At 43.0% G+C, this 19,155-nt stretch overlaps 1 protein-coding gene across 1 annotated transcript; it reads right to left on the bottom strand.

The window, feature by feature from the left end:
- Window positions 1-4,818: 4,818 nt before the first annotated feature.
- On the bottom strand, window positions 4,819-5,676 carry olig3 (oligodendrocyte transcription factor 3). The gene has a single exon (XM_053436798.1). It carries the CDS (start codon window positions 5,674-5,676, stop codon window positions 4,819-4,821), a length of 858 nt encoding a protein of 285 aa, XP_053292773.1.
- Window positions 5,677-19,155: the final 13,479 nt, after the last annotated feature.

Here is a 19,155-nt window from a genome sequence, read left to right as displayed (position 1 = left end):
GCATGACCAGGCGGTTATAATCAGCCTCGTTCAGGCTGTCAGCCCGCTCAATAACTTATCCCCTCAACTGCTTTTGTTCTAGCAGCAGCTCGACTGATGCGGCCGCTGCCCCTTATTCAACCAGCATTTATTTTCAATTGCTGCCCTCAGGCACCGGCCCTGCAGCAGATCACTGACCGAGCGAGTAAACAAACCAGCAGACCACTTCACACACACACAGACACACACACACACACACACAAGCACACGACATCTGCGATTGCCAAATGACATGTTTACGCAAACTCTGCAGTTATAAAAGGCTTCAATGCTGCGACTGTTTGTGCACATCAGACTAAAGAGCCTTGTATTTGCAGCTTTGTGAAGCTTCATGTCAGTGACGGAGCTGGCAGCCGTCTGTTACTGTGTTTTAATTAAAACAACTTTTTACAAATTGCAGATTACTGTGGTTGTACTTTTTGGAAAAAGGCCGCTCAGTCACAGGGGGCCACAGAATGAGGCTGACAGCTTGTTGAGAGTTAGAGTTAGAGTCAATGAGTGTGTGAGTGTGTGTGTGTGAGTGTGTGTGTGTGTGTGTGTGTGTGTGTGTGTGTGTGTGTGTGTGTGTGTGTGTGTGTGTGTGTGTGTGTGTGTGTGTGTGTGTGTGTGTGTGTGTGTGTGTGTGTGTGTCTGTCTGTGTGTGTGTGTTGAGGGGGTTGACAAAGTGGTGTCAAACTTCCACTGGCTCCCAGTAACAGGTGTTTGCTCTGTAAAGGAGCAGTCGTTCGTCAAGCTTCATGAAAAGAGGAGCCGATGGCCACGAGTCCATTCAGCCATCACCAAGAAGCCTGCAACACAAAATACACAGGACTTAAGGATTTACATATTTCTGTTGTTACTGTTTAGGTCTAGTTTGTTCTTTTAGTTTTGTTCTCTTTCACCTAGTTTGCACCGTCTAATTTTTCGGGCCCTAGATGATGATGTAATGTCAGAAGGAGATTAACTAGATCCACCACATGTCTGTGTTTTATACTGAGCCTCCTTTTCTCCATTGCAGTATTCACAGGATTCCAGGTTGAGTTAGGAAGATGCGTGACATCAACTCTGCGAGAGGGCGTTTGGACTTTCTTGGACACAGATAGAGAAGACACAATATTGTAGCTCCTCATTAAGACTAATGGTGTGTGGCCATTGTAACTAATTCTCCTTTCCATAAGGACAGCTAAGCTCTAGTGATGCTAATACAACAGCAAACCCGGTAGATTTGATAGAAGTGCTCACCTGCCTGGTCTCGATGATGCATTCGGTATTGAGGATAAATCCTTAAGACATCATCCGTCTTCAGAAAAAAAATTATTCCCTCAGAAGTTGAGAGATCATCTCATTTTCGAGGAGGTGCCACTCACTTAACTGTACAAGGGACGATAATATGAAAAACTTTAGTTCTAAAACAAACAAGAGAAGTAAGCATAAACAAACAGACAATAGTATAATATAAACAAGAGAAAAATAATATAATAAAATAAATAATTCAATAAATACATAAACAATGAAGGAAATACAAGAAGTTATGAAAATGTAGTTGTTTTAAAGATATTTAAAGGAAATCTTTTCCAATCAGAGTTTCTCACAATGACTGTTGTATGTAGCTCATTTATTCATCAGTCAATTCATGATTTATTTTACTTTGATTTTTGCTGATTGTTGCTGACGTTTAAGGAGCAAAATATGTCTGAGGATATGCTTGAAATAATGCAAAATCAAATATTTTTGCATTTTTAGGTGTTACTTCTTTCCCTGCCTTGATAAAAAGGAAGAATTTGTACCTCAGTCAGTGGGATTATCACGTATAGAGGCACTAATGAGGATAATTTTAAGCCATACTATTATGAAAATAAACTCAAAAACTCTTTAATGTTTGCATGTATAACTTTCTCATGTTTACTCTCCAGCTCCTGTGACCATAAGATCATCTCCAACACGTGAGAGCCAAATGCAAGATGCACACATCCAGCACTGGCCAGTGATTTACATTCATCTCTTTATCGTGCAACTTGCCATGATTTGCATTTGTCTTGTTTGTGCTATTTACATGTGCATGACTGTTTTTTTTTCCTTCTTTTTCTGTGTCCTACTCACAAATGATCTCCCTCCATGAATGTAGCAGAGCCCGATGCCAGCAGCAGCAGCAGCAGCAGTTGTCTCTGCTTCGCTCGGCTCCTAATTAGCCAGAATTAAGAAGTATTTCTCGGCCCATTGAAGAGTCCATTTCCTTTGAAACCAGAGCATAATAAACCTTAAGTAATTACCCCGACTCATGACTATTAACTCGCAAACCGCCAGCTTCCCTTGACAACATCCTCCTCAGTGTTGTGTGGTTAAAAGGCCATTGCGGCTACCCAGCTATTTACATCCCATCTGGCAGCCTGCGAGGGGACAGACAGGCTCGCGCTCATTCCTAAAGACAAAAAGAAGAAATGCGAAATGAACTCTTTTCACTCGTTTCTAAACTTTTACCACAGAACTTGTGTTTTTCCTCCCTCGGAATAAGTTACAAAAGAGGCTTCTCCTGCTTTTTTCTCTTTCTGTCTTTTCTCTATTTGATTTTAATCCGTGCACTCATTTGCATGTGGCGAGGGCCTGGGAGGGGTGCTGTTGGTGTGGGGGGGGGTCTGAATGTATAATCTTCTGCATTTAGGAGCCTGTAATCCCGACGCCTCTCTGTGATGTGATTTTCTCCTCTCGGTCCCCCATGAACAATTAACTTGTAATCTGCACAAACATACATTCTGTCGCTGCAGAGATGAGACGGGGAAACACCCGAGGGACGCGGCGGACAAACTGTTCTGCGCGCCCCCAAAGCGGATCACTTTCTCTTTCCGGGGAACAATTCAACCGGGCTCCATTAAATCTGCAGCAGCCCCTCATTTCATCCTCGTCTATGCCTGGTTTCTTAACATGACGCTCGGCCTGCTCGGAAATGTTGAATAAATGCTTTTCTGACCACGTCTGTAACTCGTCATCTGCTCGTGCAGCATCGAACCTGTTGGTGCAAATAAGGAGAAGAATGTAGAATCCAGCTCATATAATAACAAATATGTATAATATAATGTCCGTTTGAAATTGTCTTAAAGTGGTAAATAGGTTTGCAGCTGCAGAAAATCAACTTATGTGTGTATATATATATAGGACTGTAGCCTATCCTCAATTATTTTAATTTGTTATTTACATTATATTAATTTCAATCACTGAAGTGCTGCTATACACTTATATATCCCCATACAGTCTATAAACACACACATAATAATAATTTATCATATAGTATATATGTTATATATTATAGGAACTTGACCTATAGCTTCATGCTTTTCTCAATTATTTTTCTTTACGAAAATGATGCTTTATTCATATAAACCCATATAGTCTATAAACAAACATGATAAATAATATCTGTATGAGACTATATGAGTATATAAGTACATCAGCATGCTAGTTGCAGAAAATTGACCAATAGCTTCAGGCTTTTCTCAGTTATTTAAGATTTGGGTTTAAATTATATTAATTTCTTTAGAGTGCTGCTGTACTCTTATATTCTCATAATAGCCTATAACACAGAAGTAATAATAATGCCTTCAAGGAATTAGATAATTCAATTTACGGTAGAAAATGTTCTTCCCATCACATGTTTTTTTCTATGATCAATATATTCAACCTATTTCATATTTCATAATAAATTGCACTGTTGGTCTTTTTATGTTATTGTTTTCGTTTATTTCTAATAAGAAATAGGGCAAATAAGTGACAAGAGGAATTATGTGAAGTCTGCTAACACATCAAGGCCGTGCTTGAGTTTGAAGTATTACTCCAAAACGTATTTTAAAATATAGATTTAAATATATAGAATATATTTACGAGAGAGAAATATGTACGTACTAATAAAAGGAACCGATCTAGAGGGATGAATTTACTTTAATCTGAAAATATATTTAGTTTATATTGTGGGAATACAAACTATCAATGTACACCCATGTAAAAATTAGTAAATAAATGGTAGCCTGTAATAATTAATAGTCTAAGTGAGATTCCAAACTAGACTTGAAGAAGTGTAGAGCAGATTGAATACAGTTTTTAATGATCCAAGAGCAAAGAAGGGACAGTGGATATGATCGATAATTTCAGTTTTATTGAAACTTCATCCAGGGACGCTGGGCGATAATAAATATTTCATCAGTTCATCATCAACAATGTACAAAAATAAAGACACTGGGTCTCTGGGCATAACAAATTCAGTTCAGCAAAAAACAACCATGCTGGGACGAGCATGCAAAATGAAAAACAGATCGAATGGAAAAAACTGTAAATCACATGATGACAAAAAACAATAACAGATGAATCTAAAACTTAGATTTTTTTAAACAAATTGTGGCAGAATCACATAAGTGTCATTATTTTTTCATGGAGAACTCAAGTTTAAAATCCTTGGTACAAGGCACAGAGAGTTTTCTTCGTTTTCACAAAATGACGCCTGATACAAAGAAATATAAAACAAATCCACATGTTCATGCAGCCTCCGTCACTTTCACATTGTTCTGTGAGACACACACAGGAGGGTCGTGGCAGCTCGGTGCATGACACACAACTTTTTCTTTTTACCTCAAGCTGGCAAAACCATCAGTCTTTACATGGGTCCTTGTTACAAGGTAGAAAATAACATTCTTTCTCATACGCCAAACAAGAAAACAGACTTTACACAACAGCATGCAGCAGTGGGGCCAGACCCCATCATGCCCTGATTCTCTATTTACAAACACCGGCAGCCTGTGCGTCACACACCCCGCCTCATTTCATCCCGTCCTTTCCCTCCCCCGTGAGTCTCGTGAGGGCAGTGGAGGTGATGGGGATGTGTGTGGGAGGGGGCACCTGGCAGATGGTGCAGGGACACGGCAGCCCGGCCCAGTGCTGGAAGCCGGGGCCCAGCTGCAGGGCCGGGGGCGCAGCCGGGCCGCCCTTCATCAGGGCGTGTGGCGCACGGATGGACGTGAGCCCCGGGAGCCCGCCCGACAGAGAGGAGGACCCGGAGGAAGACAGCGCGCCCCCGAGGAGAGGGTGCACATGGTGCGCGGCGGCGGCGGCGGCAGCGGCGGCGGCTGCAGCGGCCGGGCCCCCGGAGTGTCCACCGGGCCCAGTGCCGCAGTGGAAGGCCGAGTGCTGCCCGCCGTAAATCTCCCCCACCAGCCGCTTCATCTCGTCCAGGGAGCTGTTGAGCATCAGGATGTAGTTCCTGGCGAGAAGCAGCGTGGCGATCTTGGACAACTTCCGCACCGAGGGCCCGTGCGCGTAGGGCATCACCTCCCGCAGGCCGTCCATGGCCAGGTTGAGGTCGTGCATGCGCTTGCGCTCCCGGCCGTTGATCTTGAGCCGCAGCTCGAACATCTCCTCCTCGCTGGCTGGCTTCTTCAACTTGTACTTGTTGCTGCTGCTGCTGCTGCTGCTGCTGCTGCTACTGCTGCTGCTCTCCACGGACACTGAGTTGGGGTCTACGGAGCGCAGGTGCTCGGAGATCTTCTGCGTGGAGGAGGACACTGAGGAGCCGACGTGGTGGTGGTGCAGGTGGTGGAGTGGGTGTAGTTCTCGCAGGAACATGCGGTCCATGTCCGGGGAAGAGGCTCTGCTGCTGGGACTGGAGTCCGAATGCATTTTATGGGTTATCTTCCTAGGTTGCTGGGTAGGAGGTCGCTGCAGGCTTCCTCCCTCTCTCTCCCTCGCTCTCCTTCTCTCGTCCTCTTTCACTCTCTCCTTAACTCTCTCTCTTTCTGGGGTCTTCTGGTCACCTGGTGTTGTCCGTATCCCGTCGGTGCCACGCTTCTGTCCGTGCTATCACAGGAGAGACAACTTCTCTGCGTCTCTCTCCCTCTGTGCGTCTGTATCTCTGCGGTGAGGAGGACACTGATAGAGGCTATTTATACGTGCGGCCACACAAAAGCGCCTTTCCTATTCATAACGCCTGGTTAGGAGGATGACGTGCCCGCTTGAAAGGGGGCGGTTTGCTTTGACTGTCCCGGTGACTGCGGTGCGCAACCATTCACTGCCATTGTCAGGACTCTGTCGGGGGGCACAGCTTCTCATCTTCTCATCTTCTCCTCTCTTCTCTCCTCCTCTCTTCTCTCCTCTCCTCTTCTCTCATCCTCTTTTCTCTCCTCGTCTTCCTCTTCTTTGGACAAACTTGTATTTTTCCCCCCAGATCCCTTCGTTCATCTCAATTTTCAAAAATTCCCACAGTTTGTACAAATATTTTCTAGTCTCCTACAGTTTTCTATTTAATTTCAAAATCAAGCGAAAAACTGTCTTGTCTGCTGAGAGGTTTTGTGACCTGCGTGCGCATTGCAACTTTTAGGCACAGAATCTATTATAATAACGTTTTATTTTTAATACCATGTTTTGATTTCACATGGATAAAGATTATCGAATGCACCACTATGCAACTTCAACAGCCTCTCTTCCCTTCTCTTCTCTTCTCTTCTCGTCTCTTCTATCCTCTCCTCTCCTCTCCTCTTCTCTTCCACTTGGTAGAAGAAGTTGTCTCGCACAATTTGCCGCCGTTTTTCATTTTGCAGAAGCAATCCCCAACACTCCACGTTGTGCGTTTCAGTGACCTGCATGCGCACTGCGAATTTTACGCACACAATCAATTATATAAACCATGATTTTAAATGTTGAACTTGTTCTGCTCGCACACGTAGAGAACATATTGATCTGCAGCTCTTTGTCTCGGACGGTCCAGCCTGTCACCAGCGGCGGTTCGGCCGGTGGTTGCCTGAGGGGATGAGGAGGAATGAAGGGAAATTACTTTCCCATTCAGCGGCTCCTGCTGCAGCGGGGGCTCGGGGCCTCCGCTGGGACAGAGGTACCATGCCCGCGCCGGCTCTCGGCACTCTGCTGGCCATATGGCAGCGTGTGGGAGTCGGAGTTTACCCAGATACCTCATGTCTCGACCCTTGTAAAACTTCACATCACTTGATAATGAGGGGATTATTATTGTTATCATGATTATTAAAAAAAATCGTACGTTTTAACACTATTTATATATTAGTATAAAATAAAATAGGAATACATTATTATTTTTATTGTTATAATTATTATAATTTGTATTATTATTATACCTTAATAATAAGATTCATAACATCAAAATTCTAATGACGATTTTATAAAAAATTGACAAACACACATGTATATACAATTCAAAATACCCTACTGTCAATAGGTCATTTCAAGATAATTGTAAAGTATAAAAATTAAAGTAGACCTATATTCTGTATTTTCAAAATGATAGAGTGGATAGATTTATAAATATTGAATTCGGAAACATTTATTCATAATTAAAACATATTTTATTGATGATTTGGTCAAACAGTCCGGCCTCTATAAGTTGAGACACTAAATTGAGTCAGTATTGTGTATATTGAGCTGCTGAGAGCGCTCTCTCCACTCTGAAGAGTCTCCTCCAGATCTGTTTTGTGGAGGTGGAGTGGAGGAACGGGCCTCCAACAATAACATGTGGAAGTAGCTGAAGCACTCTTCCTTTGACCGCCACCTCGGCATCCCTCCATCCATCCATCTGTCTGTCCGACGCTCCACCCGTCCGTCGGTACACCCACCCACCTACCCAGCTCTCCATCCAGCCCTCCGGCCAGCCAGCACTTCAAACCTGGATAATAAAGTCTGTCTCCGACTCTGCTCGGTGCTCCATCCTCCTCCAATGAGATCCCCCTGGTAGAACAGTAAAAATGTGTATTCACGGCCTCATTGTTGGCTCAGCAAAAGAGCCCTTCTCATAAAGGTGCTGCCAATGCAAAGGAAAGCGCTGGTCGGCTTTGCTCTCTCTTGGTGGCATTTGAAAGTGTAAAGCTTTGAATACCAATTGCTTGAACTGGACATATGTGAATCCGCTGTAAGCCTACTAATCCTGTCCCCAAGTGTTTCTTTGTGTGCGGGGCAGCCTCGCACACCCAAGAGAAAGTGTTCCTAATCCGGCCAATGTGGAGAAATGTGTGAATGAGAGGGACAGAGGAGAGCTCAGAGGAGGTGTGTGTGTGAGAGCATGAGTAAGTGTGTGTGTGTGTGTGTGTGTGTGTGTGAGAGAGCATGAGTGTGTGTCAGGCATCAAATTGTGCGTTTGTGTGTGTGTTCTTTTGCTTTATTTATGTATTTTGGTGTTTTTCAGCGTGTGTGTGTGTGTGTGTGTGTGTGTGTGTCCATCGGAGGCCCCTGGCTTCACACCACCAGGACACTGGTCTAAATGGAGGCAGTTATTCACCGTTCCTCACACTACTGTCGCAGCAGGTCGCCCCTAATGTGCTCTTTTCACTGCGTAAGCTCTCCGCTCTCCTTTCATTCCTCTGTTCGTATCTTTTTTTTATCTCTCACCCTCTCTCCTGCTCTCTCGCTCTCTCGCTCTCTCTAACCCTTCTTCTCTCCAGTTCCTGGCTCCGCTTGCTTCTTCTCTTGCCACCACCTCTTCTTTATCTTAAGTAGCCCTCTCGGATGCTTTTCTTTTTTCCTGGGCAGCAAAAGAACAGTTACACACTAAAAATGGGAAGGGAATTGATCCAGTGATTGATGTTCACATTTGTTTTGTACAACAAGGAATTTTAGACAGTGTTAAGTTGAAACTTGAGCTTGTTGTTTTGAACAAAGGGTCAAAATAAACATATTTTTGGTTTGCGTAAATGATCCAGCAGTCATATAAAGTATTGTAACATCAGGTCAGAACAACCCCCATGTGCGGAAATTATTGTTAGTAGATGATTTGGTCCTTAGTATTTTAAATAACTCTAAAACACCTACTTTTAGTCTTTAGAGACTCATATTTGAGCAAGATTTATTCTGACAAGGATGTTAATATTAATTGTTTAATGTTTCATTTGTTTGCAGGGTTACGCAAAAACTTGCTGGAAGAATGGTGTCTGCATTTTGATTTAATATTTTTCAGGAATCTTTTTTTTCTACTTCTTTAAAATGAATCATTTATCCGACCACTTCCTTCTTTCTTTTATTTTTCTGCCATAAGATCCACAGGTGATCTAGTGTAGGATTGGTGGAGGTATACGCTCTGAGGGCCGATTGGTCCAGGTAAACACTGTGAATTTGCTTTATGCTTGGTTATACAGGGAAATGGAGATTTTCTTGAGCGGTTGTTTGGGAAACAAGGTCTCTAAACCAAAACTACATTAGTTTATTATCACATCACAAAGTGAACTAGCCTACAACTTTGGAAACTTGTTGAGTAACAGATATTAAGACTTAATATTGATGCACGATTGGCCAATAAAATTCACTGTCCCAGACAGTAGCATCATAAAAAGTTCACCCAGGGGCCAATGAGGAACCGGACTAACGCCGAAAAGTCACACTCAACTTACACACACCCTGAATGTTAAGAGTCCAAACCAAACACTTTGTAATTCCAAACTGTTGTAAAGAATTTAAGTTACCTATACAATTCAAAGTGGTTGACCACAGTGGACAACAGGTAATCATGTACCTGTAGAAGTTACTCTGCTGTTTTACGATGCTGCTGAGCTCCTGAAACTTCAGCACTGAGGTTAACAACATGTTCTCTGACTTGTTTTCTTCTTTCATTTAACTATGTATTACTTCAAAATATGAATTCACTTGTGCTCTGGTATTCTAGGCTTTTGTTAATTGTTAATATTTTACTCTGGAAAGTTTCTAAGCAATCATATTTAAATTTTTTCCCTCAGTCAGGATTACCGAATAACAGGATCTAAAAGCGTCCATACTGAGATTTAAATCAGAGTCCCCTCTCTGGGTCTCTCTCCTGGGTGGGCCGGGTCACCAGATCCCCTCTAATGATCTCGGGGCAGTAAACGGTGAATGGAGGCGTCCCTGGAGCAGCATGTGATGACAGTAGTCGTCTGCAGGGTCTGTCTCACTATCACTGACACAGACAGTGTCGGCCGAACGACTCTGAGCTGAAAGGATCAGGATGCTTGACAGGAGACAATAAATAGACACTCAGAGGGAGACAGAAGGTCAAGGTCACAGCCGAAGCCATTAAAGTGTAAAAAACATTATCTGTTGCCTTCAGGCATACTGGTTGAAATGATTGGCGTGTGGAATCTGCAGAATATAAGGTTTGAGTCAGTCCATGTGTGAAGCAGACAGAGAAATGGTATGTTAAGGCCAAAACAGAATTTATATTATGAACTTTTCACATGACGGTCAGACTCAATCACAACCGGTTATTAGTGTGAACTCCTCTGAGGAAAAATGTGATGTTTAAGCAGCAGCACCTCAGCACCAGTGTCCGCCCATATCACCAAAACCTCTCAAAATCTCTTTATTTTTCCAAGTTGACATCTTCTTCAGAGTCTTCTTCATGTATGGTTCCTCTTTTACATCCTGTTGACTTTTTAGTTTTCCCACTTTTGCATTTGTCGCATAATAGAAGTGTCATCAATCCGCCAACTTGCTCATAGTGAATTCTGCGGACAACATCTTTTCTTCTTCTCACACAGGTTCATCTCCACATGAGTTTTTTTCTAGGGGCACTGGCAGGTAGAAGGTCAGATCATGTCCAAATCAACCAAAAATGAAAACTTTTCAATTTTAAATGATTTGGAAATGATTGAAAATGGGTTTTTAATGTGTCTACTTGATGTTAAAGTTGTATTACACTGAAAGAATAAATTCCAGAAAGTTTTGCCGGAGCACAAGGTGCTGTAAATTAAACCAAATGACAGCGTTACTGTTGATCTGTTTCCTTTTATCCAGCTTCAAATAAATCATCAAGCTGCAGATTGAAGTTTCACAAAAAAGAGGTTTTGAAAAGAGAAAGGCAGATGGAAGTCGAGTAAAAACCCTCCGGCTTCCATCAAAAGTATTTCCGAGATTAGTCTTTTTAATATAAGTGAAACATTTAAAAGAGTAAACGATTCGCTGCACCTCTTAGTAATTTTTTGTAACTTTTAAAAAGCCTGATTCTTTCCTTCTTATTTGACTTTTTGTGGATTCTATATCAATAAGGTTTCTGTCTCTCTCATTCTTGTTTGGAGAAAAGTAAACAAACCTTCAAATTACAGCAAGCCTTTAATTAAGGAGACGATCAAACGATTAAGAGCTCGTTAATTACAGACCCCACAGCCATCTCTGCCAACATGAATATTGAGGTCCTAATTAATATTTGTGGGGCTGTTTTATTCTTGTAAGACATTGGCGTTAATTAGCCCAAAACAAGTCAAATTAACATTTCAGTAATGAAGAAACATACCTTCATGTTCTCATTTCTCTCTGTCTGAACACAATCACATTAGATTTGGCAGCTCAAAGCTTTCTGGAGCATGTTGATGATGAGTTCCATCAAACAGAAGCAATGAAGTTTTTCTGTCGTGCATTTTTCATCCCGATGAACAAGGTGCAATTCTCCTGATTGTTTTTCTAAGAAGAGGGATATTTACTGATGTGGGAAAAAATCACAATTTATTTTGAATTCTTGTTTTATGATTGCAAGTGATCTCAAATCAAGTTTTAGGGTCAGATCTCACACCAAAACATCACTTTATCTCAAATCATTTGTCACTCTCCCTATTTCACACTCTGTCCCATCAATACATTACTTTGGTATAAAACAGTTTTAACAAACTATATGAGACTTGTTTTTTGAAGTTGAAAGATTTTGTTACTTTCAGACAAAGACATGTCAGTAATTTCCTTATTTCCTGTTTTTATGCTAAGCTAAGCTAAATGACTGCTGGGTGCCCTTTTACATTTAACAGACAGATCTTAGAGCCACATCAAACTTCTCATAACCATACTTTTGCTTTAACCTTTACTATCATCACATCCAGTATCATCTTCACCTCGGTCATCAGTCATCCTCCTCCTCCTCATTAGACTCACACAGACACAGGCACACAAAGACACACACACACACAGACACACACACACACAGTTACACATACCACCAGCACTTAACCAGCCTCCAGCCCGGCCCACCAGCTTTTGCAACAAGGTTCTCCTTTTAACTGTCCCTTTCAGCGCAGGACAATCGGACACCTCCCATCGCCTCCTTTCAGGCCGCAGCTCCAGACTCGCCTCCCCATTCTGCTCCCTGTGTCACTTTGTGTCCGCTTCTCCCCCTCGCAATGGGTGCACATGCCCAGAAAATGAAGCTGGGGTCTCTGCAAGCAGCGAATGAAAGCAAGTATGTTTGTGTGTTTGAGAGAAAGAGGGAGCGAGGGAGAGAGATTAACATGTCGGATTTAGGCTGCTGTAGAGTGGTGGGGTGAGGGTGTGTGAGGGGTAAGGTGTACGTTTGGATCAGGTCAGGCACATGCACGCTTGTGTGTGTGTGTCTGTGTGTGTATGGGTGGGTGTGTGACACTGACAAGTGACTATCCATCTAAATCTCAATGTAACACGATAATCACACACTCTGGGTTGTAACCATGCACATCCACAGCACCGTCATACAAACCAGTATCACTGTAAGATGGTGGAACTGCAGACACACACAGAAAAGTACACACACACTTCATTAGTGCATTTGAGGCTGCAGAGAATGAGGCCTGTTAGAGAGATTACCACATCATTAAGTGCTAATGAAAAACCAATTCAGACTGCTCTCCTCCTGAGAAGAGAAGTGAAGAGAAGTGAAGAGAAGAGAAGAGAAGAGAAGTGAAGAGAAGAGAAGAGAAGAGAAGATAAGAGAAGAGAAGAGAAGGGAGGGAAAAAAAGAACCAGGCATAGTAAAGTACATTACTATTCAAATATAGTGCAATTTTTTACAAACTTTAAGATCAACATAAGAAAACAATTCAATCTACTTAATCACACTAACATAAGGAAGATGATTCATTTAGATAAACATCTGGTGAAACCATCAATAACTCTGTCTTCATACAAATTATGGATTTCATAAAGCGGCTTTCAGACATGCACGGAAAAACAGACATTTTCCTGAAATTTGGTTTGTCCTTTTTCCTGAGCTTTTCCTGCCGGTCCCCTGGTAGCATATTCAGAAAATGTGTGAGAAAAAATGAGCCCACGTGTGAATACAACAGGAAAGGTTTGCATGTGGGTGAGTATTGACGGATCTAACATCCGGCGGACCAGAAACTGGAAGAATACAAATATCTCAGGATGAAGAAGAAGTGCCATACACGTAGAAGACAAAAAATGTGACAAGACGACAACATTTTAAACATTTTCCGATAAACTGCGATGCTGAGATTGAATGTTCGGGAAATGTTCCTGTTGTTGTGTACACGTCTGACCTGGACCACGTCCTGCTGTGTTCGTCATATGTGGAACACACAAGCTCCAGGGTTCATGTCTGAACACGTCTCATGGAACTCACTGATACCTGCCATACTTACCATTATTGTGTTGCTTGTACTGTTCATGTTTGTGTCTCTGTCATTGTTGCATCGATTCATTTCTTTGCTGCGCTCACGTACTCGCCTTTCAACAATGTGGTGGTCCAGGCCCTGTGGCCCAGAGACAGCAGCGCAGTCACTGTTAACTCACATTCTTCTTCTCAAAGCTGAGACCAGAGCTTTGTCTCTGCGGCTGGAAGGATTGATCGTCGCTGAAATGAATCATCTGCATATTCCACTGCTCTGAGAGAAAGTTTATGGGCGTGCGAGAGAGAGAGAGAGAGAGAGAGAGAGAGAGAGAGAGAGAAAGAGACGGAGTGAGTGAAGAAACAACTTCATCAAACACATCATCTGTCCTGTGACTCTGGGCCTTGTGACATCAGTTTGCCTCCGTGTGCAGAAGCCTCATATTTATGTGTCTGCTCGTGCACACCCTCTCCTGAACGTGTGTGAATGCACGTGTGGCGCGTGTATGTGTGTGTTTGTGCTCTGCATGCAGCAATATAAAACACCACACCAGCACAGGCCACATTTTTCAAGTTTGTTTGACGCATTTAAAATGCTAATAACCGCTTTATTATGTGCTACATCAAATGCAAATGCTTTGTTTTACTGCCGTGAAGTTGGGCCGACGTTAGCATTTGCATATCTTATGTCTGTCTCCTTAGCATGCATGGAGGAACTGGGTAGCGGGCAAACTCACAATAAATAACATTAACAGGCGCATTAGATAAACAAGCGCCAATGATGCAGCTATTAGGGAATGCAGAGCCGGAGCCTGCTTAAACGTAGGTGTTTGACACAGCAGCATATGGCGTGCAAATTCCCCCAAATCAGCCGAACGCCAACATTATCTGGAAGTGTCAGGGAGAGCAGACGGATTGAAAAAACATTGCTTTAACGGCAGACGCTTTACGATGTTCGAGAAAACGCTGCAGAGGAATTCGCCTCTTTAAGACCAACTGGCGGCCGGTGCTTCTTGTTTGTGTGTGTGTGTGTGTGTGTGTGTGCAAGAGAGAGACAGAGAGAGAAAATGAGAGCGGGGCCGAGAGAGAGAGGCAGCAGTTAAGACCATAGTTCAAACTCTAATTGTAAATGAGAAAGTTTGTCTCGTTTAATGTTTGGTTCACTTAAAGTCCTAATCACCTTCAGGCTCCATTCACAAAGCCACTGAACGCTGAAGTAAACGGTTCATAAAGAAAGTCGTATATTCTCGTTACACCGTCTCCGACCGCTGGAGCAGTAATACGTTATGAATACGAGAGGAAACACAATGACACTTTGAGACGCTTGCTTTTGTCACCTGTTTGTTTACAGTGTGTGATGTGGCAGGTTGACAGGTGTTTAACTTTACAGGAAGACACAACTTAAATGTCATCTATATAATGAACACAATGTACTCGTGCAACTACAACAACAAGTTACAAAGACAACGTACTCCACAATGAAGAAAACGATGTGACTATGAGTTAATTCACTGAAACTTCCACCCAGCTAAGGCAGTTCAGTGTGATACTGAGACATCATCAATTCTACAATTGCACAAAACAAAAGCCGACAATCAAACAATCAACCAACCAACCTACCAACCAATCAAACAATCAAACAACCAACCTACCAACCAATCAAACAATCAAACAACCAACCTACCAACCAATCAAACAATCAAACAATCAAACAACCAACCAATCAAACAATCGACCAATCAACAAACCAACCAACCTACCAACATACCAACAAAACAACTAATCAAACAGTCAGCCAACTAACAACCAACCAATCAACCAATCAAAGAATCAGCCATCTAACCATCCGACCAACCATAGAAATAACCAACCTACTAACCAGCAAACTAAACAACCAACCCACCAACCAATTAACCAATCAGCAAACAAACAAAATTTCAGCAATATGGATAATTAAGTTATCATCTCAGCAAATAATTCACCTGCAGCTTAATTTTGGTTGTTGAATTAAAAAGTCACCGATAATGTCAGAAAAAAGTTAAAAAAGGTGAAATTGGTATTATGATAAAAGTATGATAAAACGTATTGTTTTCCTTTAGTTTTGGACCTTGAGTCAAACTAAACATGGTCGATAGATGTTTTAAAAGAACATTATTCACAGGTTTCGGTCGAAATTGTGCGGAATTAACTAGAAGTTTAGAAAAGATTAGAAAACATTCGTATTCTCTATTGTGTTTCTTGTGTAATTATAGTTGTGTTGATGTTGTCTCCCTTTGACCCAACATCGTCCTCCCTGTCCCTTTAGACCTCTTCTCCTCAGGCCTCTGTTAACAGGCCACTCGTGAGATGCCCTCCTTCACTTGTTCCTTCACTTGTAGTCACTGTACACCCGCGCACTCCGGATGAGTGTCAGCTACACACCACCAACAAATGCTGGAGTGTAGATGCTAATTCTCTCTTTTTGTCATTCTCTCGCTCCCTCCTTCCTCCCTGCCCGGTAATCTCTCCTCCTCTCTCTCCTGCTCTCGCTCCGACTGTCTCCCTGCTAATCCGCTCCACAGCCGTGAAAACTCTCCATGAGGGAGAGATGACCCGTTGTAATGGGTGGAGGCAACCACCCACGCACACAGCGGCGGAGGGTCCAGGCACACACACACACACACACACACACACACACACACACACACACATACACATTAGATTGCCCGAATAGATTGTAAGTAGCTGGGAACATGAGCGTTACCCGCCTTATTACAATGAGACTCTACTCTGACGTCAACAATTAGCTGATTCATTTATTGGTAGAAAATGTATTGTTGATTAAATAGTCAAGTTGCTGGTACATGTTGATTTGTCGGCTCTTTTACATCGAGAGGAATTGAATGTGTTTGGATTTTACACATTCGGTCAAAGGAAACATTAATCACAGATAAATCAGTGATTAACATAATAACAACCATAATAACAACCATAATAACAACCAACACAAAGGAGGCCCCTGTCTGTTTGTTTGTTGGTTTGTTTGTTAGCAAGATTACACAAAAGCGTATATTTACACAAAACTTGGATGGATGGTTGAGACGTAGAAGTAGGAAGAATCCATTCACTCTCGGTTATGAATTCAGACAAATGGGCAGGTCCATGATCTTCTTTTATCACGTTCACTGACATTGCGAGACAGAACCTTTTCATTATGTTATCAGGGAATCATTTGTGGTGTTCTTGATCAATTTATCTTATTTCTAAATAAAGCAATTAACAATTCAAAGGTCTGGGAATTAACCGAATCTGATTAATGGCAAGATTAGCATGTTCCTGTATACTGTGGATAACTGAGGTCTCACTGAGCCGGTCTCTAAAATGCAGAACAGACATCCCAGTGAATCACAGCAGCTGTTCTGGTGAGCTGAGTGTGTGCAGGTGTCGAGCTCTCGCTGGGATCATTCTGCCATTTTTCCTCGAGGCCCTTGGACTCTGTTTTTATTAGACGACTAAAAGGACCTAACGATGTTCGCCAGACGATGAGTTCATATTCCACACGTTTTACATGACGTCATTGTCCACAGCAGTTCACCTCTTAATTCTGAATCCTATGAATTTAAATTTGATATCAGAGTGGACTATTGGACGTTGGGGGAGGTGTCTGCTCTCTGAGTCCCCCTCTAGTTGCTTGTACATTCAGCAATAAGTAGATAAAGGAAATAAGGAGCTGTTTTCATGGCAAAGACTTGTTTTTTAACAGCATCACGACCAAACTGAAATGTTGAAAATCCCCCGAAATACAAAGTTCAGCTTTGTTTAGAGGGATCTTCTGCCCAGGGACACACTCCGTGCAACCAACACAGCTCTGTCTCCCTCGCACACACACACACACACACAGACACACACACACACGCATACACGAACACACACCAGGCCAGCCACATAGCCATGCTGCAGTAGCATTGCCTCTACACCAGCTCCTCTGGTCCTGCTGCAACAGATGGCCCGACAGGTCCCTGGAAAGGCCTGCAAGGTGGAGGGAGGGAGGTTTTCGGGGGGGTTGGCATCCTCTTAGGAAGACTGACGTGGGGGGGGTATCGGGTGGTTGAGGGAGGGAGGAGACATATGTCCACAGCCCTGGCCCCTGCCGACGGACCGTCTCTGCCGGCTGCCTGGCTCTGTGTCACACATACACACACACACATGCTGATACTTCTAGCTTTGTGAGGACACCCTGTATCCTAAGTTCAACCATTAGAACAAAAAGCCAACTCTTCACTGAACCCGTCACCTGCTTCCAACCCGAAAAACATGACTTCAGAGGACATTACAGTGACTTGTATTGATTTCCTGGAGACCTACTCTAACCTTAACCAACTTGTCTGACCCTAACCCGTCCCTGTGTGCCCCGTGGCACTGGGTCCACCCTAACCCTGACCTGGATACATGCCTCCACTTAAAAATGTAATGATTTACGTTATGGGGACTTGGTTTTTGTCTCCACAAGGAAAACAAGTCACCATAATATGAGCTGGTAACAGATTTAGGTCCCCACACACACAGATTTTATCTGAGTGAGGACACTCATTGCCATAATGCAATTGCCAGCCCCTTCCTTACCCTAACCTTAACCATCACTACTAAATGCCTAACCCTAACCCTAACTCTAACCCTAACCTCAAACTAAATCTTCTGGAAAGTGAGGACCGGACAAAATGTCCTCACTTTCCAGAAACGTCCTCACTCCGTAAATTCTATGCTCAAAATGGTCCTCACACATTTATAAGTACAACTACACACACACATGCACAAACACACGATCACCGTATGAATCTAACTGATGACAGGACTGTTACCAAAAAACTAACGTTTGTCCCCAAATGGAAGCTGAGTCCTGATAATGTGAGTGTGTGACAAACATTTTGTCCCCACAATCTGAGGAAGATGAGTACACACACAGACACACACACACCACACACACATACACCCTAAACCTGGCAGATCACTGCAGCAGGCGACTGCTCCTCTCCCTCTCCATCTACACCTAAAAGACCCGTAGGCCCCGACAATGAGGTGACCATGTCACCGCCTGAGCCGAAGCAGAGGGATGGAGAGAGAGAGAGAGAGAGAGAGAGAGAGAGAGAAAAGATGCAAGGAGAGAGGGGGTGGGGGGAATGGAGGGAGGGGAGAGGGAGGACACATTAACAAGCTATAATCTCAACTGCCTTATCCATAATGCATTGTGTGGGCCAATTTACATGGTGCTGGTCCCTCTGGGAGAAAGGAGATCATCCATCACATTAGTTTATTAGCTCCCTCACACTCTCTCTCTCTCTCTCTCACAGATGCGCACACACACACACACACACACACACCATTATTTGTCTCTGCCTCCCCTTCTTTCTCTCCCTCTGTTTTGTGGGCCTGTTCTGTCATGGTTGTTGTTTCAAACTGCTGCTGCCTCTATAAAACATCTCCAACACCCGAGTCGTGTTGTGCAGCCTGAGAAGAGCGGGGGGGGGGGGGGGGGGGGGGGGTTTGGGGGGATTTGGGGGGAAAAAAGAAAAGGAAAGAACAATAGTTTACTTTGAAAAATGAGACTCTGGTTTCAGTGTGAGTCATGAAGGAGTTTAGAGCCGGAGGATTTAGGTAAATGTCAGGAATCTGATGCAGGGCTTGGATTTCTGAAGCTAAACGTTCTTATAAATAAATCCTGATCTGTAAATCCACACAATTATAATGAATCCCTGGAGAGTTTCTTTACATGAAACTCAGGAATGTCTTCATCCTTAAAGATAAATATTTAAATATGACTAATTCAGATCAGCAAT

This window comes from Pleuronectes platessa, chromosome 12 (genome assembly GCF_947347685.1).
Source record: "Pleuronectes platessa chromosome 12, fPlePla1.1, whole genome shotgun sequence".
Classification (NCBI taxonomy): Eukaryota; Metazoa; Chordata; class Actinopteri; order Pleuronectiformes; family Pleuronectidae; genus Pleuronectes; species Pleuronectes platessa.
This window is presented reverse-complemented; position numbering and strand designations above follow the sequence as displayed.